Below are 21,042 nucleotides of genomic sequence, written 5' to 3' on the forward strand. Positions count from 1 at the left end.
AGTTTGGATAGTTTGATTATATCTAGCAAAACTATATGATAGTACGCTACTAAAGGCGAGAAGGAGACAAGATAAGGAAACACATCTACACTATTGGAATTTGGCCGTGTTTCGATGCTCAGCAGCCATTTTGTAAAATAATTGCGTAGTCATTTATATCAAAAATACAGATTATGAACTTTTACAACCCCATTATTATATCGTCTGAAAGGATAAATCGTTGAATTTTTGTAGCATACGTGACAAAAATCGAACTTGGTCAAAGGACTACACCAATAACGTTCACCAAGCCATTTCTCTGTCCTTCAGTTAACAATGAAGGTCATTCCACAAAAGCGCGTGACAGAAAACGCCATTTTGTCACCATAACTACGACGCGTTTGACGTCAAAAACGTCAGGAGTATATAAATAAATCCCACCCCTTTTCTGTCATTCCTGGATTTGTTCTGAGGTGAGTAACGTCGTAAAGAAGACGTGGCAATTTTAAACAAAAATACTACGCAATAATACATATTTTCATGCTGTACATTTTGACACATCAGCAAAAATTAACGTTTGACCGACGACGGAAAAAAACGATTTGGGGATTTATTTTAAATGGCTTTCGTTGTCTCTTTCAGGTCTGACTTTGTCTCGAAGATTGGGCGTCGAGGACTTTGAACAACCTAACTCAAAAATCATTTTTTTCTTCAAGTAATGGACATTTGATTACTATTTTTGCCTCCAGTTTGTTCAAGAAGGAAAAGATAGCTTTTAACCTCCACTACCCCGCCCATAAAAGCAGTTTTTCAGCCATTAAGTTTGTTATAAAACCATGACGGTTTACGTTATAAAACTGATGAATTAAGGAATAGATGTTGCTGTAAAGCACAATATAATATTAAGTACCCGAGACGCTGAGGAGAGGTATTTATAGTAAGTGTTTATTTTCAAACGAATTTGATCCGAAATTCATGAAATCAAGCTTAGAGAAAGGAATCTGGCTAGCCTCCGTAACGAGGCTTAGCAGCATATAGCTAGCAACATCAGACGAACGCTACGTCAACGGTAGCTAAGCTAGTTTATGAGCTCACACAGGAAAGTCTACGGAGCCAAAACGGTCCGTTTCTTTGTGTGTGAGACTTATTTTACGGAACTATGTTAACGATGAAATTTTCAGTTAGCTGAGTCGTAAATTAACCATAAGCAATCTATTCATAAAGATTGCCGTAGGCAAAGCAAGGGATATTTTTTATTTGGATTTTTGCCTGCTAAATTGATAAATCTAGGGGAGCTCCTTGGAACAAACACCCAACGCAATCTATACATAAAGATTGCTTAGTTTGAGGATGTCGGATTTATGTTGTACGGGGAAATGGGTCCTTTTGTAAATTCGTCATAATTTGATATTCTGTGCTTTGATACCGACCTACCTCTTATTGTTGTCGATATTGTTAGCTAGCACTTTGTCCATGTGCCCGATATTTGTACATGGCAATCTGAGGATAAAGATTGCAGGATTGAAATGCTCAGGGGAAATATTCTTCCTAGGGTCAGAACACGTTTGGCTGGAATTGCATTGCAACAACATGGTGGACTGGTTGTCGTTTTGTCCAAAGAGAACACTAGGGACTATTATGGCTTCATCGTGCTTCGGAAAGACGGTTGGGAGTGAAACCCAGGATGTTTATCCAACAACCGCTTTGCAGTTCAGTCCATTTACTTCCGTTTGTGTCTAGTGTTAGTTTCTGCTGGAGATTTTGGTACATGTGTCCTCGTGGAGTGCCTTAACTAGTTACTCTGGTGTCAGAGCCATTGTTCTTCTGCTATCCGTGGCTACAACGAAGTGGTTAACGAAAGAGGGCAGGGCTTCGATATTTTCGGTGGATCACGGGGTTCTCCCTCCCTAATACACACTCCCCTCGAGCTCATTGAAGCCGCGTAACAGCGAATATGACAGATGTCCTTTTTTAACCGTATGTTTTACGAAGAATGTTGAAATCTTGCGCAACTAATATTGGTTTTGGCCATATGCCAGGCGATTTAAACACGTCGACAACCATTGACTTATTTACTTTTATGTTTAACTTATTTACATATTAAATTAGGTTAATCAAGAACAATGTATGTTCACTAAACCGTCAAGGATAATTTAGGATGGTGATAGATTACAAAAATAAGCAAACGAGTACTTTTAATAACATTGCTTTTTAATTTAAAACCCATCTCATTAACAGAATTTAAAAAAATATTAACCCTAGAGAGATGTTTCTTTGTATAGATAGAAACTGGGTGGGATACTTAACCCTACTTTTCCATTGACATGTAAAAATGTGAACACCCACTATGACTTTCCGTTCCATGAACTTGCAATTAGGATCATGTCTAACAATTCTGTATTGGTTTTGTCTACTTGTGTAACAGTGGCATTTGCAGGAGTTGTGTGTTGTTATCCCGTGTTGTGGAGTTCTGAGACTATATAAAACTTCTACTACAACAGTTTAACGGGTAAGACCAAACTGATTTCTCACATGATACTTCAATTTATACATACAGATCCATTACCTGGGGAGAATAATTCCCAACACCTGGTAATGTACTAAGAGATTGTGTTGCTATAACAAGCAATTAAAAATAGTCTAAAATGAACTACATCTAGGGATTGAATAAGAAAATGCATGCAGTCCTCACCCCACCCAGTGTCAGATAGGCCCATAGATGGAGGGGAGAGGTTTGCTGACAGGATGAACACAAATTCCAAACAGGCAGATTTATGTTGTAATGGTCCCATATTATAATAGTTGCCCAACCATGCAGATTAAATAGTTTTGAAGTGATCTCAAAATACTTTCTTAATTAACTGCAGTCTGATCTATTGGTTTACAATTTTCCAGCAGTATTTTATTTCTTTGCATAGAATGTGTGCTACAGTACATCGGATAGTATATTATTTTGTGGTTATCATTTGTGGTATATTTTTTTTCACCGAAATGAAACTCAACCGACTAGTTAGGGCATCCATTTCAATACATTTACTGCCTACCAAAATGAATAAAATACTGTAGTGTCTTAAGAATAATAATTATTTGATCAGAGTTTTGTTATCGAATATTTATACATAAATGTTTATTGTATTCAACTGCTTAACCCTAACCAAGGTGATTAGATGGTTGTAAATCTGTATATTTTGTTAGATAACATTGGACTACAATTACCAATAGAGCTTGTCATACCATATTTTACCATGTGATGGCAGCATATGCCCAAATCTGCATTTACTGTAGACATATTTCTTAATCCCAATGTAGTGTCTTTATGAGACGTAACGTTTTAGGGTAATATAATTTGCAAAGTGTAACTATTATATGTATATTTACCAACATTTTCATATCATTTGTCACCTATGTTTGTGTATCTGAGAAAACGCTACAGACATGTTTACCAAATTTAACTTTGGGTCTTAAATATCCAACATGGAATCTTACCTTTTTGGGGGCAGTTAAACATTTTTCTCGAGTTAAGAAACCTGTTGGTGGGCCAGTGAATTTTTATTAAATGTTCAAAGGGAAGCTTTTGGAAATGGATTACATTGTACACAATGGGAAGAAACTATCAATGTATTTTCATCTTCACAAGATCTTCCCCATAGAGTGGGCAGTTTCTCATTTCTCCAAATCTTATTACTAAGCCTTTGTCATCCTTTTTTCCAGATTTGTTTACGAAGACAAAGAACCACTAATGTTTTATTTTGTTTATTCATTTGTAATAGTACAAAAAAAGAAATGAATAAAGCATAGTGATTTGAATAGTCGACATGAACATATACTGTGCTAGTTCAGTGTTGTCATTGTATGCCATTACCTGCTAAACTGACTCATTTCACATCTACTTCCTCATTGGTCAAATTTAAAACAACAGGATATTTGTTTGTCCTTCTGACACTCTCAGTGCAGAACACAGGACCCTGAAAGTAAATTAACTGGACAGGGTGTGTATAGTCTCTGTTTAATCCTATATCCCATGGAGAAGAACTGGCAACGCCCTGTCCCGCCCCTCTGTTGTAGCAAAAAAAAAAAAAACTGTCCAAAAATGTATGCAAATGATTGAGTTGTGCGTTCAAACAAGTGAGGCATGAGAAGTTGCAGATTGTGGAGTGTCAGAACAACACCTATTTTTGAGGTTCCAGCGGAACATGTGGCTGGTGTGTCTGGTGTTGTGTGACCAGGACTTGATGCAGACTTCTCTGGTCATTGCAGTGCTGTTCTTAAGCCTCGGGTTGTAAAATATTCAAGTGACCAGGATATTGGATTTCAGTTGGAGACCGGAATAGGAAATGTTTCTAGTGTGGTTTGGAGTGCGCACGTTGACCCTGTTCTAGACCGTTCCAGATGAGATCTGGCCTGTGTTTGTTCCATGGAGCTCTCGATATAGGAAGTTAGACTGACAGGCCCAGAAGCGTGTTTGTTGAACAAATATTACGTTTTGCATATCTAACCTTCCAGATGAACGATAAATCACGTCCAGCAAATATCCTGCTTGTTTGTATTAAATGTTTTGGGTGTGTTTGTTTCAGAGATGGCAGTGGGCCCGGTGGACCCCAGAGAGATCCTGAAGGGTGTGGAGGCGCTTCTGGGGAAGGATGGAGAGCTGCGCAGCCTGGAAGGAGTCCCCAAAGTGTTCAGGTGAGGATCTGAAGATTACTGGAGCCCAGTAACTATCAACTGTTGATAGGTGGTGAAATGGCTGGTTCATTATTGCAGTATCTCGCCCATGTTTAACTTGGGACCAAACCTGACAGAATGTTTCACCCGGGAATACATTTTTTAAATTAAACTTCAATTTGTTTGGTTTTTCCCCCGTAACAAAATAACTAAGTTGAAAATATCAACTTGACGATTCTTCCCGTTTTGTTCCCTTGTTTGTCCCCCAGTCTGATGAAAGCCTCACACAAGATGGTCAGCAGATGTATGTACCTGAACATCTTATTGCAGACCAAATCCCATGATGTGCTCAACAGGTGAGTTAAACCACTTCTCTTTTGTCAAATCCATTTGATTTATCCCACTAGGGGAAATTTGTTTGTAGACAGGTATTAAATCCATCATAAATACTACATAAACAGCATACCTGACACCACACAGAGACGACAACACAAAACAATATAGTACAGTACAAGGATCACTTCATGTTGAAACCCAGAAATAAGTTCAGTCAATGAATACTTGGTGCCATTCATTTATGCAAATGTAGCCTCCCAATAGCAAAACAAACAAAAGAGTCCCCAAGTCTTTTTGTTCAGTGGGTGGAAACTCTATACCTTCTTCCTGAAGGCAAGAGCTAAACTCCACCTTCAGGGGGAAGGGGGAGTTTTTAACTATCTGGAACTATCAAGCACGTCATTCACAGTTCCACGGATATCGGTTTCATGGTTTGTCGCCGGGACAGTTTGTAATGTCTCGTCCTTCCTTGTGTTCAGGTTTATCCGTGTCGGGGGCTACAAGCTGCTCAACGCATGGCTCACCTACGCCAAGAGCACCACCAACACTCCTCTGCTGCAGCTGATCCTGCTCACCCTGCAGAAGCTGCCCCTCAAGGTGGACCACCTCAAACAGGTAGAGCACAGCCCCAGCCCCACACACGCTCTCTGCATACATGCTGTACCTCTTTAGGAGCTAACATCATTCAGTGAACCCTTGTCCTGTTGGATGATGGTTGTCTGGTAGTCCTAACTCTCCGGTCTAACCGCCTGGGCTAACCCTCTGGTCTAACTCTCTGATCTAACCCTCTGGGCTAACTCTCTGATCTAACCCTCTGATCTAACTCTCTGATCTAACCCTCTGATCTAACTCTCTGATCTAACCCTCTGGTCTAACTCTCTGGGCTAACTCTCTGGGCTAACTCTCTGATCTAACCCTCTGATCTAACCATCTGGTCTGTTCTATTTTACTAGAACAACACAGCTAAGCTGGTGAAGCAACTGAGCAAGTCTGGAGAGACAGAAGGTGAGTTTGATGACCTATCACATGCCTGTGGTTATTTAAAATACTCAATAGCCACAATTACAGGGCGTACCCACGTTTAATGACTTTCATTTGGCGAATGGCCATTTCCTGGTGTCCGTGGTGTGTTTGTAACAATGTCTCTTCTCCTTCAGAGCTGAGGAAGCTGGCTGCCGTGCTGGTGGAAGGCTGGATGGCCATCATCCGCTCCCAGAGCGTGTCCGCCAGCGGGGTTTCTCCCGCAGGTACGCCCCCCCCACAACCCCTATACACACACAGTCTGTACACTCTTAACTTACACTGTCCCTACCTCTTATCTTTCCATAACCTCCCCCGCCATGTCGACGTTCCCTCCCCAGATAAGAAACGAAAGAAGGAGGAGGGCAAGGTGCTGACGCGGGACCCAAAGATCGAAGCGGCAAAGGTGGCAGAGGAGGAGAAGAAGAAGGAGAAGCCCAAGGCTCACGCTCCGAGCCACGCCAAGATCCGCTCCATAGGTAGGGCCTCCTCCACGCTCTCCCTTTCACCACCGTACCACCTCAATATTCCCATCCAGGTGTTTTAAACCTGCTCTCGTGTGTACATATTTGTTTCCTCACAGGACTTGAGATGGACACCCCCACTCCTGTCCCCATCAAGAAGCCCCCCGTGGCCCCCCAGCTGGGGGACAAGTACAACATCAAGCCCGCTCTCCTCAAGAGACCCAGGTAATGCGATTTTGCGTATTCTTAGCACTTCAGCGCCCCCTCCTGGCCGTGATGCCGTACTGCGTTTCTAGTGGACTTCACTTGTGTCCTTCTGACAGGTGTCTTTTTCTCTCCCTCACAGCTCGGGTCCAGGAGATGCCCCCCCGGTAGAGAAGAAATACAAACCACTCAACATGTCCACCAACTCCACCAAAGAGATTAAAGTCAAGATCATCCCCGCGCAACGTGAGTCCCAGTGCCCAGGAGTGTGTCCCTGTCAGTAGCACTGCTGCATTACTCCTGTTAGCTTTGATGCTAACCCCTCAATTTCCACCTCCACAGCTATCGAGTGCACAGGGTTCCTGGACGCGCTCAACTCTGCGCCGGTGGTCGGCCACAAGATCAAGAAGAAGAAGCTCAACGCCAAGGCGGTCTCGCCAACGTCCAATAAGGTGAAGACCCCTGACGCCTTTGAGACGCCACACCCCCTTCATACCCGGGGCCTTCTGGAACGTGGACATGTTAAGTTTGACACTCACTGTCTCGCCTCTCTCTGTCTCTGCAGCTGAGTCCGTTTGACGGCAAAGCGTCTTCCTACCCGTCGTCCCAGGGCAGGCCCTCGTCCCCGGATGCCCCTGCCTCCACCTCGCCCCCCCACGAGCCCCAGGAGCTGGAGCAGCCCGGCACCCCTGTGCCTGCCGACGACCCCGAGGCCGCCGAGAACGGTAAGGAACCTTCTCCAGGACCCCCCCCCTCCCCCCCTTTGGCCACTTAATTTGTGCTCCTACTCCCCCCCCCCCCCCCCTTGTATCTCTGCTTAACAGTCTCTCTCCCTCCCTCCCTCTCTGTCGGTCTCTCTCTCTCTCTCTCTCAGGAGACAAGCCCAACGCCCTGGCGGAGCCCCGGGGCGAGGAGGAGACTCTCACCAAGAAAGGCAAGAAGAAGAAGAGCGTCCGCTGGGCGGAGGAGGAGCAGCTGAAGGAGTACTTCTACTTTGACCTGGACGAGACGGAGAGAGGTCAGGGGATGAGTACGCAGTGCATTTGAACATGTTTCCTCGTCCAGTAAACGGCACCTCGGAGATCCCTGCATGTGACGCGGCTCATCTAAACATCCTCGTCTCTCTCTCTCCCCCCTTGCAGTCAACGTCAACAAGGTCAAGGACTTTGGCGAGGCGGCCAAGCGCGAGCTGATGATGGACCGGCACACGTTCGAGATGTCCCGCCGGCTCTCCCACGACGCCATGGAGGAGAGGGTCCCCTGGACGCCCCCCCGGCCCCTCACCCTCACCGGCTCCCTGGCCGCCTCGGGGGCCAACAGCACGGAGAAGCTGGCCCAGAGAGAGCGGGAAATGGGCATCCTGCAGGAGATCTTCCTCACCAAAGAGAGGTACGGAGCACATCAAGGCGCTCGCGGGTTTTTTCCGTTTGTGCGTTCGTCCTTGGACCTAAGACGCGTTCCGAAATGGGAGCGCGTTCGAGTGGCATCTTCTAATGCCTGGTGTGTCCCCCCCCCCCCCTGCAGTGTGCCTGACTGTCCACATGAGCCCGACCCAGAGCCCTATGAGCCCATGCCTCCACGCCTCATTCCGCTCGACGAGGTAGGTGTCTCACACACACACACACACACACACACCCTGCCTTCACGGTGCACACCTCTCTAACCCCCATCCGCTCCTCACTCTCAGGACTCTACCATGATGGATGACAGCTACACAGAGCCCATGGACACCACTCCCCAGCCAGGCCCCGCCGGGGTCCCCATCGAGGGCTCCAAGCTGCCCCCTGTCCTGGCCAACCTCATCAAGTTGGGCACCAGCGGGCCCATCCCCCAGGCAGTGGGCACGCCCGGCGGCCCCGTGGTGCCGCCCTCCGTCAACGTCCAGGAGCTCCTGTCCTCCATCATGGTGAGCGGCGTGGGCAGAGACTCTGTGTTCAGCCGCTCCGCCGGCTCCCTGGGAGGTTCCCCCCCGACCCTGACGGCTCTTTCTCCCTTCCTCTCCCCCCAGGGCGCCCAGGGCACCCAGTCCACCGAGGACCTGATCAAGCAGCCCGACTTCTCGGACAAGATCAAGCAGCTGCTGGGCTCTCTGCAGCAGACCCAGAACCAGACCCCCCCCATCGGACCCCCCCCCGGAGGTAGCTACAGCACCACCTTATACTGAACACGCCCCCCACACAACACCCTACATGAGATACTGGTCGCTCGACCTTTCTGGTTTACTAACTTTCTGTGTGTGTTCTGTCTCCACAGTGAACCAGGGCTTGCTCGGACACGGCCCAGGCATGAACAACATGAACATGGGCAACATGAACATGGGCATGCAGATGCCCATGAACGGAGGCTACCCTCCCAACAAGCCCCCAGGCGCCCCCCCGCACTTTAACCACCCCCCGCCCCCGCACAACCACGGGCCCCCCTTCAATGCCGGGGGCGGCCCCCGCATGATGGGGCCCCCGCCGGGCCAGGGGCGAGGCGTAGACAACGGCAACTACTGGGGAGACGACTCCATGAGGGGCGGGCCCCACCGGGGGGGCGGCGGGGGAGGACACTTCCACCGCGGCCGAGGCAGGGGAGGGGAGCAGGGGTTCAGAGGTCGCGGACGAGGGGGTCCTAGAGGAGGTCTCAACAACATGGGAGGTAAGTCACCCGTGGCTCAAATCACTGGACCATCTGACAGATACCGGTGGAGTTCCTGGTTCTAACACGCCTCTCTGTTCTTCTTCTCAGACATGTCCAAGAGACCTGTGTGTCGCCATTTCATGATGAAGGGTAACTGCCGCTACGAGAGCAACTGTGCTTTCTACCACCCTGGAGTGAACGGGCCCCCGCTGCCCCCCAATCACCCGGCCAACAATCAGCACAGCCAGCACCCCCCCCACCCCCAACATGGACACTAGATGTGACAACTCCCCACACACACTCTTCTCCACTAGGTGGCCGGCATCCGGTACCGGCAACCAGAACCAGGGCTTCCTGAGAGACTTGCCCAGCTTCGTCCTGCAGCAATCAAAGACTCAAACTAAAGAGCTTTTACAGGACCCCCCCCTCCCAATGCTACCACTATGGTTGTCCTAGGCTGTGGTGGGACTTGACATGAAGACACAAGCCTGGGGAAACACAAAGTGAAGAGGGTGCAAGTACGCCTTTTTTTTTGGACTCAAGTTCTTCCTTAAGAACACACTGAGCTGGAAGCGCCTCATGCCAGTCACACCTGAAGAACAGAGCCTGCATTAGCTGAAAACTGAGCGCGTCCCCCCCCCCCCCCAGGGCACAGTACACACAAACACACCCTCTTTCTCCCTCTCTATCTCCCCCTCTTGCTTTCTTTCTACCCCCCCCCCCCCCCCCTCTGGTAACACATAGGGAAAGGGTAGCTGTGAGATGAATATGATCCAGGATTATAGGTGTACAGATATTTTATTGTGATCATTTTTAACACCACAGTTGTTCCCAGAGTAATGACCACTATTTATGGAGGGGGGGTTTGCACGCCTCTCACTGTATCTGCCCCGCTTCCTGCCCCGCAGCAGCGCTCCAGGCCAGCTGGGCTTATGGGATCAAATACAGACTCCTCCATGGTTTCACTTGGTTTAGTCCAATCACCAATGGGCATAAACACCCTTAACTGTCCCCACCATTAACCTGTAAAAGATTAGCAGAGACAGCTCACCAGGACATGAGCCCTGGGCAGCCAGGTCCAGATTAAGTCCCAGGTGGAAAATCTTGCACTGTTTCCAATTCTGGTCCTGTTTGTCATATGAAAAGCTTCTAGAAGCCAGTTGATATATATATATCTTATAGTTAGGTGGCTTCCATTGAAATGAATGTCGTATTCACCAAATATTTCCTAGGCAGTGATGTAGGAACGTGTGATTTAGTAAGCCAGCTCTCTTCTCCCAGGGCTGCTTGGATCACTGGGTCAGATGCTCTGCTCACTCAGATACACAGAGAGACCATAGAGATATATATATTTTTTCTTTCTTTCTCCATCAAAGCTAGGAAGCACTTTGAAAAATGGCATTAGCATTAGTGCTAGAAAAATTAGAGCCAATCCCATGCCTCCCCTACGGTTCTAGCTTGGATAAGACTACCCTGCCCACTAATGACTGATCTAGCCTTTAGTCTTCATTGGCTTTCCCATGCTACATATTCTGTAAGAAAGGCCTAATGCCTCGAATGTTTCCCCAAGATAATCGATCATACCATAGTCTTTAATTTATGTAATTGACCAACCCAGACGAATGGCTTCTGAAAAATGTATATATGTTTTATTTGACTGACATGAGGGCCTTTGTGGAAGTGCTACTTTGCCTTGCAGTGACTGGTAAGGCATGTATCAGACTGTCAGTTGTCATTCTGCCGGAGACGGCCTAACCGCACACTTCCTGGTTTCCCCAAGGCCCGTCGTCGTGAGGGCCTCCTGATCCTCCCGTATGACTTGGCAGCAGTATCACACGTGACAATCATGAAGGTTAAAAGTCCTTGATTCCTGTCGGCATCCACTTTCCCCACTGCGCCTTGCTTCTTGTCTCTGCTCCTTCACCTGCTCTGCTGGACCTGCGTGCATGGGCATCGGGTCACCGAGGGCATCGGGTCACCGAGGGCATCGGGTCACCGAGGGCTTCTTCATTGTTACACGAAGCTCAATTGAAATCAATTATTCTCTGGGTCAACAATTTCAAGTGTTTTCTGTGAAAACAGTGGCCTTCATGTCTCTTGTGGGACTGTAATAATGTCGTCTCCTTTTTATTTTCAGTTTCATTCAGTTTCTTCTGTTTTTATTTTGATACAATGCTGATTTTGATCTCGCTCCGGGCGAAGTCCAGTTTTTTGTTTTGAGATGTTTGTATTGATGTGGTTGTGTAAATGTGTACACACACATTCATACACATACAGTCTAAGTATTTTGTACATGAAGTAATAAATGTTATAAAATTAGTTCGTTGTGTCTTTTAGTGTCTTATTGGGGGTTGTTGTTTGTCAGGTTTCTCTTTCAAGATGAAAATAGTAAGATAAATAAATGACGATTATCGGTAAGGTATCGATGAAAACTGAAAGCTATTAATAATGTTAAGACATATGAAATAAAAATAGCTTTCATTATAAGCTAGTCGATCAAGCTGTCATAAAAATGTACCTGTTAAGAATGTCCTCATTCAGTAGAGGATTGTTCAGTTTGACATATACTATTTATGACCTCAGCAGAGTAAGTAATATCTCTCTAATGGGTTTAAATAGGGCTGTATACTCCCATAATACAGTCATTCAAACTATCCTTGTCCAAACTCAGCTGCATCCTGTTCAGCCAATCAGGATAAAGGACAGCCCAGCCAATGGCAGAAGGCCTGGTGTAGCCGGTGAGATCCGTGTTCTCAGGGCTGGGCTGAGCCCAGATGGTCGACGCAATGTGTGATCAGGAGTGGCTTTCCACCCTGCCCAACCGTTCAAATATTGACCAGGTGCTATGACACACATCAGAAACCCAGCCAGAGAAAGGGAGAGGGAGAGAGTTAAAGGATGTGTACATGGCCCAGAGTTTAGGGACACCTCAGCATTCTGCTGGTCCACCATCCATTCACGCGTTTCATACCAAAGTTGCCTCAGTGTGTACGTCAATGTGTCAAGTCTTTCGTTGATCTTAGTGGTCATCAAAGCACTTTGAGCTGCAATTCTTGTATGAAATGTGCTATATAAATAAAGTCTTATTATTATTATTACATTATCATTGGAAGACTGCACAAGGGTAGTTCTGTATCAGTGGCCTCACTCATTAACCACCTTTAGTGGGTTCCTTTGAGAATGGTTGGGCAGTTTGTTCAGTAGAGACAAGTGGAGGAGCTCATGCTAAATCATTACAATTACTGTTGGCAAACAGCCAACCCATGCAACAGACAGTTACTGATGATATGTGTCAATAAGGAACTTTTTCCTTTTAACTAAAGTTCCTGTCTGATAAAAATCTTTTCTTCTGCCTCCTTGCTCTACAGATATATTAGTAATTATATTGCTTAAAAGATGTTAAAGATAAATCAAGAATATTTATCAAATTAGATTTATATACATTTGGAAAAAATTCTAATCGGAATTGAGCCGATCTGTGTGTGAGACAGCAATATAGAGGGACTGATGATTCTTGCACGAAATAAGTTGTCAGAGAGGCCCTGGTAGAGTCCAGAACAAAGCTTTCATTGATCTCAGGCTGGTCACATTATCCCCTGCTCAGATGAACTGGTGCGGGAGGAGGAGGTGGAGGGGAGAGGCAGGTGGAGGGAAGCGGAGGGGGGAGGCAGGTGGAGGTGCCTTGGCAGTAAGCTATTGTGTATGCTTTTATTTAGTGCATATTTTACCATTTACAACCTTGTCATAGTGACCCTGTGATGTGGTTCATCTCACGGATCTGACTTGAACCAATCATCCCAGTCACCCCAGTGTCAAATCAGATTCCTGAACTATATGCTGACTTGTCCTTGGACCTGAGCCAAAAATTCTCATTCGATAGATGTCCAGAGGTGTTTTGTCTCTGCCAAACCTGTTCATTTGACAACCACACTGTAATTTCATGGTGGAATATGAAACACGTCAACAAGATGAATTGCTTTCTTAAAAGAATCACTGTCAAAGAAAACAAAGGGAGCATTCCAAGATGGAGAATGTGGAGTTGTAGAACTGGCCTTTAGGACATTCCAGCAGGGGAGTGAGAGGGGGTGTGTCCACCTGGTGTGCAGGTGTATAAATGCATGAGAGGTGAGAGCAGAGTGACACAGCAGGTCCCACAGCAGCAGCAGACGGAGCCCACACAAAGGTACCAGTGATACCAGGTAAGAGATCTGGCCTGTCGTCAAAGACCTCCTTTTTTCTCTCCATCAGCAGTCTTTCTTCACTCTCTGATATCTCCTGATCTTATCCTTTATGGAGAAGGCAGCTGTAATCGCTCCAGGTCCTCTTCAGTGCTGCTCACAAATGCTTATAATCATGTGAAATCCTACATAGGACACAATCCTTCATTCATCCAGTCCGAGATTGTTATGTGACAAGCCCGCGGTGCTTGTGTGCTTCCAGAGAGAGCTAGCAAGCATGATCAAAGGACTGTTGTCAGTACTGTTGGTCCTCGTGGCCGTCTCCTCTTCTCTGGGAAAGCCGGAGAAGAACATCGCCAAGAGAGGGAAGAGGATCCCCCAGACTCTCTCCAGAGGTACAACCCTTCACTCCTCCATTCTTCTCATTACAAATGCTCAACTTCTCAGGAAGCACAAAATGATTAACCTGGCTGAGGAATAGACTAGTTGTGGGGTTCTGATATCTGTTACAACATGAACACGGCTTAGGTTTTTGGAGGGGTTTCTTGTGGTCTGCAAACCTGGTGTTTTTAACATTTGAGAATGTAAAGATATGAAGTTCACTTCCATGTTGTCTGGTGTTTCTACAGGATGGGGTGACCAGCTCATCTGGGCTCAGACATATGAGGAAGGCCTCTACTGGGCCAGGATGCAGTAAGTCAGTTAATACTTAACATTTGTAAACAAGTTTAACAAGTTTAACATCTTGAAATGTTAATAAGTTATATTTGTTAGATAAGGAAACTAAATGTAAAATAAAAACTGACTGACCAATTGTCTCTATAGGAACAAGCCTCTCATGGTCATCTTTCATCTAGAGGACTGCCCCCACAGTCTCGGTAAGGCTCCACATCCAGCCAATAGGCTGCCTCTCTACCGTTGGGGAAAAGTTTCAGATTTGTTACAAAAAATAGATGTTTCTCTTCAGTAGTCATATCCTGAATACTGAAGTTCTGTTGATCTTGTTGATTGTTCAAACAGTTTGGGAACGTCATCCAACTTGTTGGAAAGCAAACACACATTTGTTTGCTCAGTTTGTTGTGCGTTGGACATCCTGGCACTAGGATCGGCGGGAGGGATGGGGGGGGGGGGGGTGATGGGGGGGGAGGGGAGGGGGGCTTTAGTTGAATGGTTCCATCAATGAATGCTTGGTCTCCAGTGTAAATGTGACATTGCTTTCATGTGTCAGCTATGAAGAAATCCTTCGCCGAGGACAAGGACATCCAAAAGGTTGCTGATGAGGACCTGATCGTCCTCAATCTTGTGGTACGTTTACCTTCAGGAGTCACCAACTAAAAAGTTCAATGGTGGACATGACTCAAATTTTGTTTCCGAAAGTTATTCATGAGCTGAATTCTTCGTGTTTCATTAAACCCACTGATCAAACAAATTGTTCTCCCTGGTTCCAGTATGAAACCACCGACAAGCATCTCTCCCCAGACGGGCAGTACGTACCCAGAATCATCTTTGTCGGTGAGTCTGATCTCGAATGCCTCAGGTCATCAATCATGCAAAATACTTGGAACCTTTGCCATTTGAATCATGCTGTTCTCTCTTCTTATCTTGTTCCAGATCCTTCCATGACAGTGAGAGCTGACATCACGGGACGTTACTCCAACCGCATGTATGCCTATGAGCCATCTGACATCAAACTCTGTGAGTACCTTAATGCAGGTTGACTGAACAGACAATATTGTCTGACACTGACAGAGCATATACATGCAAAAACCTAATATAGACTCATCTGTCTAGATACAGGAGAGAACAAAATGCTCTTTTGCACCATGTGAAGTTAATTTGTTTTCTCTGTCTATAGTGCTGTCCAACATGGACAAGGCCAAGAAGCTTCTGAAGACTGAGCTGTAAGCTCGGTGACATGACTGGCAGCCAATGGTGAAAAGATCTCTCGTTCTACAGCTGAAGAGTTAACATCTTGCTGTCATCATAATCATACCAAGCACTGGAGTGAATGAATCTCTACTTTACTTGGGGAAAAAAACACAATTCTTCTCTTGTACTCTGTTACTTCTCGTTTCCTACCTGTATTGTCTTTGTAATGTATTGCCGTACATTTGACATGTCTTTTTAATAAATTTTGTGCTGTTCAATGCCCCAAACAATGGCCCAATTTCATTGTTTTTGTACAAAAAAACCCCCATCTCAAGGATTGTGTGAGAAGCGAAGAAAAAAAACCTACACACGATTGCTGAATCGACCTCCGGCTCACATCCTGGATGGGCGGGACCACAGGAGCTGAAAGACCTTTTCCTGAGTCACAGGGTTGCTATGGTTACAGAACCCCAACTGAAGCCATTGTTCTGTAACAAGTTCCGTGTGCACAGCAGCCGTGGCAGATGCTGGTTGGTCAGGGGTTGAGGGGGGGACACACTTGTGTTGGGCAGGATTGTGTGCCAATGTTACTCATGAATGCAAATTAAATCATTCTTTTGTGCATCTTATTGTCAGTTCACGAAAGTTCCGGAGATTTCTCCATATGATTCCAGGATTTATACATCGCTATGAAGATAAGTAAAGGAATATGTAGAGCCCTCAACTTTAAGACAGGGTCAAATGTCAGACAATTCAGGAATACAATGGCTGTTTTCAAATTAATTAAAAAGGACAGGAGAGAAATTGACATTGTTGCTTTTATTGTGATTTACAGTACAAAGGCTCAGGTAAATAGTTCACAGAACTGTCCGTGCAGTGGCTGTGGCACACACCAGCAGAGAATTCATGCAAGAGGCCAAACACACAGCACACAGTCAAAATGATGCTCTTAGGGTTGAAACACCAGTGAGCAAATCGAAAGACGCGCGCACACACACCTGACTGTAGATAAACTATCACCAGGGCTTCAACAATCAGAAAAGTTTGATATCATTGTTTTTCACACTTCAGTGGTCCTCAATTTCCCCCACATGTTCTAGTCCATAGTTCCACTGTACAACAGCAGCTTGAGGCTTTGGATTATTGCATTGACAGAAGCACTGACATTTTGCAAATTTCAAATTAAGAATATTTGAATACAAATGTTATACAGGAAACTAACAAAACATTATGCAAATATAGGCAGTAAGGTTCAATAACAGCAAGCAAAACAAAATGCATAAATAGTAGTAGAGAATATACAGCATACGATTACTGACAAACAGTCTGCAGTTGAGTATCAAATCAAATATACACATACTTCAACTCATCGGTCCACATGCCAACGAAACCACATCGGTTCTTCATCATATGACATTAGCCATATTGATTGAAGACGTCGATTCCTTAAGGGAATATGTCCTTAGAGTGTTTACACACACACACCCTTCACGTAGCCGAGGAATAGTCTCACACGCCTTAAAAAAAGTTGAATGCTTAAAAAACGGACCACGTCCGTCCCGACTGCCTTTTTATTTACAAACGTATCCTCTAGAACATCCAGAAGGTGGGAGGTGACAGTGCAAACGGACAAAACAAGATTGCTCGCGGTTACAGGAAAGCACTGGGGTTTGCACGTGGGTCTTTCTGGTTCCTGTACCTGTACGTCTGCCACACCCCCAGGATCTGGAACGTAGCGAGAAAGAGAGAGAGAGAGAGAGAGAGAGAGAGAGAGAGAGAGAGAGAGAGAGAGAGAGAGAGAGAGAGAGAGAGAGAGAGAGAGAGAGAGAGAGAGAGAGAGAGAGAGAGAGAGAGAGAGAGAGAGAGAGAGAGAGAAGAGAGAGAGAGAGAGAGAGAGAGAGAGAGTGAACTTTCTTCCACAGGACAGGGGCAAAGAGAGAGCAAGAAATAGAGAAATGGCGACATTAAAAGAGCAAAGATAAGAACAAGACCGAGAGAGATCACCTCAGTGAAGCTGAAGAAGAGGCCGATCCCTCCTACGAAGCGGAGCACCTCCCCAGCATGCTTCTGGATCTTATCACCGCAGGGTGTGCAGGAGTGGTTAGGGAAACACGCCTGCAGGGGGCAACACACACAACCATACACACACACACAAGATCACAGAATGACTAAACCAGACAAGATTTACCATCTATGGGGAGGACTGAGACGCAAGGAGGGGAATCTTACCGCATCACAGGTCATGTTGACCTCCACATGTCGGAAGCCGCAGCAGTTAAGATTCTTCTCCACATCTCCCTGCGTGGCTTGAGAATTGTTCCATCCCACCTCCAGCAGATGCTCCTGCAAAACAAGGCACACCACACACCATAAAACAAACTACCCCTGTATCACGATAGAACCAGACCAATTTTATTCTAACATTCCCTCACCCCAATGCTGAATGCAAAGGAAGTCCTGCCTGAATAAGTTAGTGATTTTGACTCAATGGCAGAGAGCTTCTAAATATACTTTCTCATGCTGGGGGTTTAGTAAACAGACCAGACTGCGGCAGACCCGCCTAAGAGACAAGTTAAAAGCCTCTGTGGTCTGCCACAGGCTCTTTACACTGGCCACAAACAACCCACATTTCATTAGAGACACCTAGTAAGCTACAACAGGAAGTGAAAGCTGGGAGGAACGCTGTGTTTCTTCAGTGTAATTACTGGTCAGTTTGATTTAAGTTTTTACTCACAAATTGGGTGTATCACACCTAGTTTTTAGCTGGGATGTAGTAGCAATATTAGCTTTTGATGTCCTGTGAGGGTGATGTTTGTTCCTACCTGCTGGTCTTTGTTGATAGCCAGACAGGCACTGGAGACGGAGAACTGGACGATGAAAACCATGAACAGTATGATCATGTACTGGGCTCCACTGTGAAGGAATAACAGACCAAGGAGCACATCCAGTACATTCTCAATGACAGTATGGAAGAAAAAAGCTAATTTTGAGACCAGCTCTTAGTACATGGGCTTTTCCCAAATAGAAATATACCAGGGCTGAACTTCTAAATGGATAATGTGGAATATTCCAGACTGAATAGATAAGGGTTAATTATGTCTGTGTTGTATTGTGTCATGGTCCTTGGGAACATAACGATCAGCAGTATCTGCTAAGCCTGAATACAGAGTGAAACAGGATGCTCGGCTCCCAGATCTTGTTGCTTATATGCATGCATGAATGGACAAGCAACGTGGATTTTCCAAAACATTCAGTTGAGAGTCCAGCCAGGAAAACAATCACTATTCACACTCATTTCACTTTTGTTTTTTTGAAAGGCAAAGGTAATTCATTATAGTTCCTGGAGGAATTGTTAGGCCAACCATGCATCCATTCCTACTTTATGATCAACCAACAACTAAGAATCATCACACAACCAGCCAAGTATGATTAACTGTGTAACATGGACCTGTATGAGGATCTAGAGCTGTGTGAGGTTATTTACATTACATTTAGTCATTTAGCAGATGCTCTTATCCAAAGCGACTTACAGTAAGTACAGGGACATTCCCCCAAGGCAAGTAGGGTGAAGTGCCTTGCCCAGGGACACAACTTCATTTTGCACGGCCCAGAATCAAACCGGCAAACTTCTGATTAGTATCCCGATTCCCTAACCGCTCAGCCATCTGACCCCTTACCATGCAGCTGGTTCAGAGCCCACTGACGGCCACACACACAGACTTGGGGAAGGATACGAAGAAAAGGAGGACCTGGTGGTGCTTCATGGCTCCGATGAGCCCGGCCAGGGCCACGAAGAAAAGGAAGACCCCCACTCCGATGATTCCCCCCACCACCTGGAAACTAGACACCAGGCCAAACCACTTTCCCCACGCTGCGATGCCAATCATCAGAAGACTCACCATCTGAGAGAGAGGTATGGGTGAAGAAGAATTTGGTGAGAGGCCACTAGACTAGCTATCCATTGGCAGTCACACAGATCAAGCCTATTACAAGATGCAGGAATTTTGCCCTTCTCCTCCCTCTGAGTAAGTGAGCATTGTCACATGACATAAAAACAATGGCCTTGGTTTTGAGAATCACATTACTGGCAGCTTGAAAACATTTACACAATGTTGTTTTTGCAGACCTAAATATAGTATTAAATCAGATATTTCTAAGTACTATATAATGTCCTCTATGTTTTAAGGGGAAATTTGCTGTTTAAGCATATTATTATTTTACTATCTCGTCATTATGTCAGAAGGCTGTTCTTCCAAAGTAACAACGTTGTAACTTTAAGCGGACGTTGACCACACACTATCAGATACGCGATATGGCACGCAATAAAATAAAAACGTGAAGCAATGGGTTTAACCGGTTTCTATGTAAAACATATGCCACATTAAAACAAACAAACGTCAGAAAACATGGTCACTGGAATACAACTTATGACCCTTCTTTTATGTGTTCAAGAATTCTCATTTGGCAGCTTCTATGTAGGTCACCTTTTCGTCATCAAGTATGTTCAGAGAGGCATTTTGGTAGTGGGCATGTCTAGGGCGTGAAGAAAAGCGCAACATTGTTTTGGGGTTGGCAGAGACAAAGCTTCACAATTTGTTGAATAATTTTGCATTTAGTAAGTAACCGACTTGATAACACATGTCAGGAATGGAAGCCATTAACAATGACAGGATGTGCCAGGGATAAATTAGAGAAGGAAGGGAAAAGGAAACGTCATGGGAAGACAGAAAAAATAGATTTTCAGTACATGTATAATATTTTTACGAGCTGAGGTTGCAATTCTGTATCCATGTAGCCTACACGCAGACCTAATTCCAGACAATGCATCAGCCTGAATAATTGATAAAAGCTGAGTTGTGCCGACCCGGTGAATTGTTTACAATGTGCAACAATGTTTTCTAACCAAACATTAAAAAAATTACAGGGAATAAACATAAAGCTTACGCCCAAAAGCTGGCAGGATGATCCATATGGTACATTCTGACCACACTCACCACATAGAGGATGTTGAGCGCGCAGAGAGAATGTTTGGAGCAGGTGAAACCGGCGCAGCCCATTTTGGCGTATTCTGATGACTCGAAAATATGACAGTAAGATCAAAAATCTCCTCACAACGATCACTGATATAAAATCGATTCACCCTGAAGTCATAAATAAGGATTTCCCACTATAAAGGCTGATCATCTAATTGCATGTCTAACTGGGAGGGCGCTGGCAAACATATGACTAGCAGGGGAGGGCTCTACGAATATACTTGTCCTCTGATTGGCGAAAGCAGAATGTATGTCATTTGTATGCAAATCATTGCGGGAGACGCTGGCAGTTGGGTGGATGAGAGCTGAGCGCCGTCCGCTTAAATGACGTCAGAAATTCATCGTTCCATCAGTCGTCTGATGGCCTAAACTTACTTATCATATAAAATAGTCTACGCAACTCTCTAGTCTAAGTACAGTCACTCATTGTATAACCGTGTGACAATTCGATTCAAGTTTCATATGATTAATCGTCCAGTGTGAGTTACTCCTTTCTGGACTCAACTTGAAACTGATGTCAGCATGAATGCCACAATGCCCTACTCTGACCTGCATGCATTCGTCAACATACTGAAACTAAAGCACCGGCTCCAGTGGACATACTGTAACCGACCACGTCCACAGGTGAAACAGTTTTTAATTTCCTACAGTTGTTGATGTATTACCTGATGCGGG

The 21,042-nt window shown here is 45.3% G+C and overlaps 3 protein-coding genes across 7 annotated transcripts in view; 2 read left to right on the plus strand and 1 right to left on the minus strand.

Annotated features, from left to right (window-relative positions):
- Positions 1–440: 440 nt before the first annotated feature.
- Positions 441–11,588, plus strand: ppp1r10 (protein phosphatase 1, regulatory subunit 10). Of its 3 annotated transcripts, none has more exons than XM_067255570.1 (19): positions 441–452; positions 622–916; positions 4,554–4,662; positions 4,911–4,997; positions 5,457–5,592; positions 5,931–5,982; positions 6,135–6,224; positions 6,339–6,476; positions 6,581–6,686; positions 6,808–6,911; positions 7,008–7,117; positions 7,231–7,390; positions 7,540–7,695; positions 7,808–8,054; positions 8,190–8,265; positions 8,353–8,571; positions 8,674–8,803; positions 8,919–9,305; positions 9,396–11,588. In XM_067255570.1, the coding sequence occupies exons 3-19, from the start codon at positions 4,556–4,558 to the stop codon at positions 9,563–9,565; spliced, it is 2,475 nt and encodes an 824-aa protein (XP_067111671.1). In that variant the 5' UTR covers positions 441–452; positions 622–916; positions 4,554–4,555; the 3' UTR covers positions 9,566–11,588. The 3 variants fall into 3 exon arrangements, with proteins under 3 accessions (XP_067111671.1, XP_067111673.1, XP_067111672.1); XM_067255572.1 differs by having other exon boundaries at positions 7,540–7,683; XM_067255571.1 differs by lacking the exon at positions 441–452 and having other exon boundaries at positions 518–694.
- A 1,840-nt stretch (positions 11,589–13,428) lies between these two features.
- agr2 (anterior gradient 2) overlaps positions 13,429–21,042 on the plus strand; it is a 112,416-nt gene continuing 104,802 nt past the window's right edge. The window contains exons 1-8 of one of the 3 annotated variants that reach the window (XM_067255195.1): positions 13,429–13,486; positions 13,728–13,860; positions 14,095–14,158; positions 14,291–14,343; positions 14,694–14,770; positions 14,914–14,977; positions 15,077–15,160; positions 15,321–15,626. In XM_067255195.1, coding sequence (XP_067111296.1) covers positions 13,743–13,860; positions 14,095–14,158; positions 14,291–14,343; positions 14,694–14,770; positions 14,914–14,977; positions 15,077–15,160; positions 15,321–15,370 — 510 coding nt within the window. In that variant the 5' untranslated portion in view covers positions 13,429–13,486; positions 13,728–13,742 and the 3' untranslated portion in view covers positions 15,371–15,626. Of the gene's footprint in view, positions 13,487–13,658; positions 13,861–14,094; positions 14,159–14,290; positions 14,344–14,693; positions 14,771–14,913; positions 14,978–15,076; positions 15,161–15,320; positions 15,627–21,042 lie in introns of those variants that run through there. The other 2 variants (XR_010878866.1, XM_067255196.1) reach the window with 2 other exon arrangements.
- Positions 16,877–20,532, minus strand: tspan13b (tetraspanin 13b). Its single transcript, XM_067255194.1, has 6 exons — positions 20,329–20,532; positions 19,069–19,236; positions 18,157–18,237; positions 17,564–17,677; positions 17,339–17,449; positions 16,877–17,059 (listed from the first exon to the last, which is right to left on the minus strand). The coding sequence occupies exons 1-6, from the start codon at positions 20,389–20,391 to the stop codon at positions 16,985–16,987; spliced, it is 612 nt and encodes a 203-aa protein (XP_067111295.1). The 5' UTR covers positions 20,392–20,532; the 3' UTR covers positions 16,877–16,984.

The sequence above is a fragment of the Osmerus mordax genome, chromosome 18 (assembly GCF_038355195.1).
Source record: "Osmerus mordax isolate fOsmMor3 chromosome 18, fOsmMor3.pri, whole genome shotgun sequence".
NCBI lineage: Eukaryota > Metazoa > Chordata > Actinopteri > Osmeriformes > Osmeridae > Osmerus > Osmerus mordax.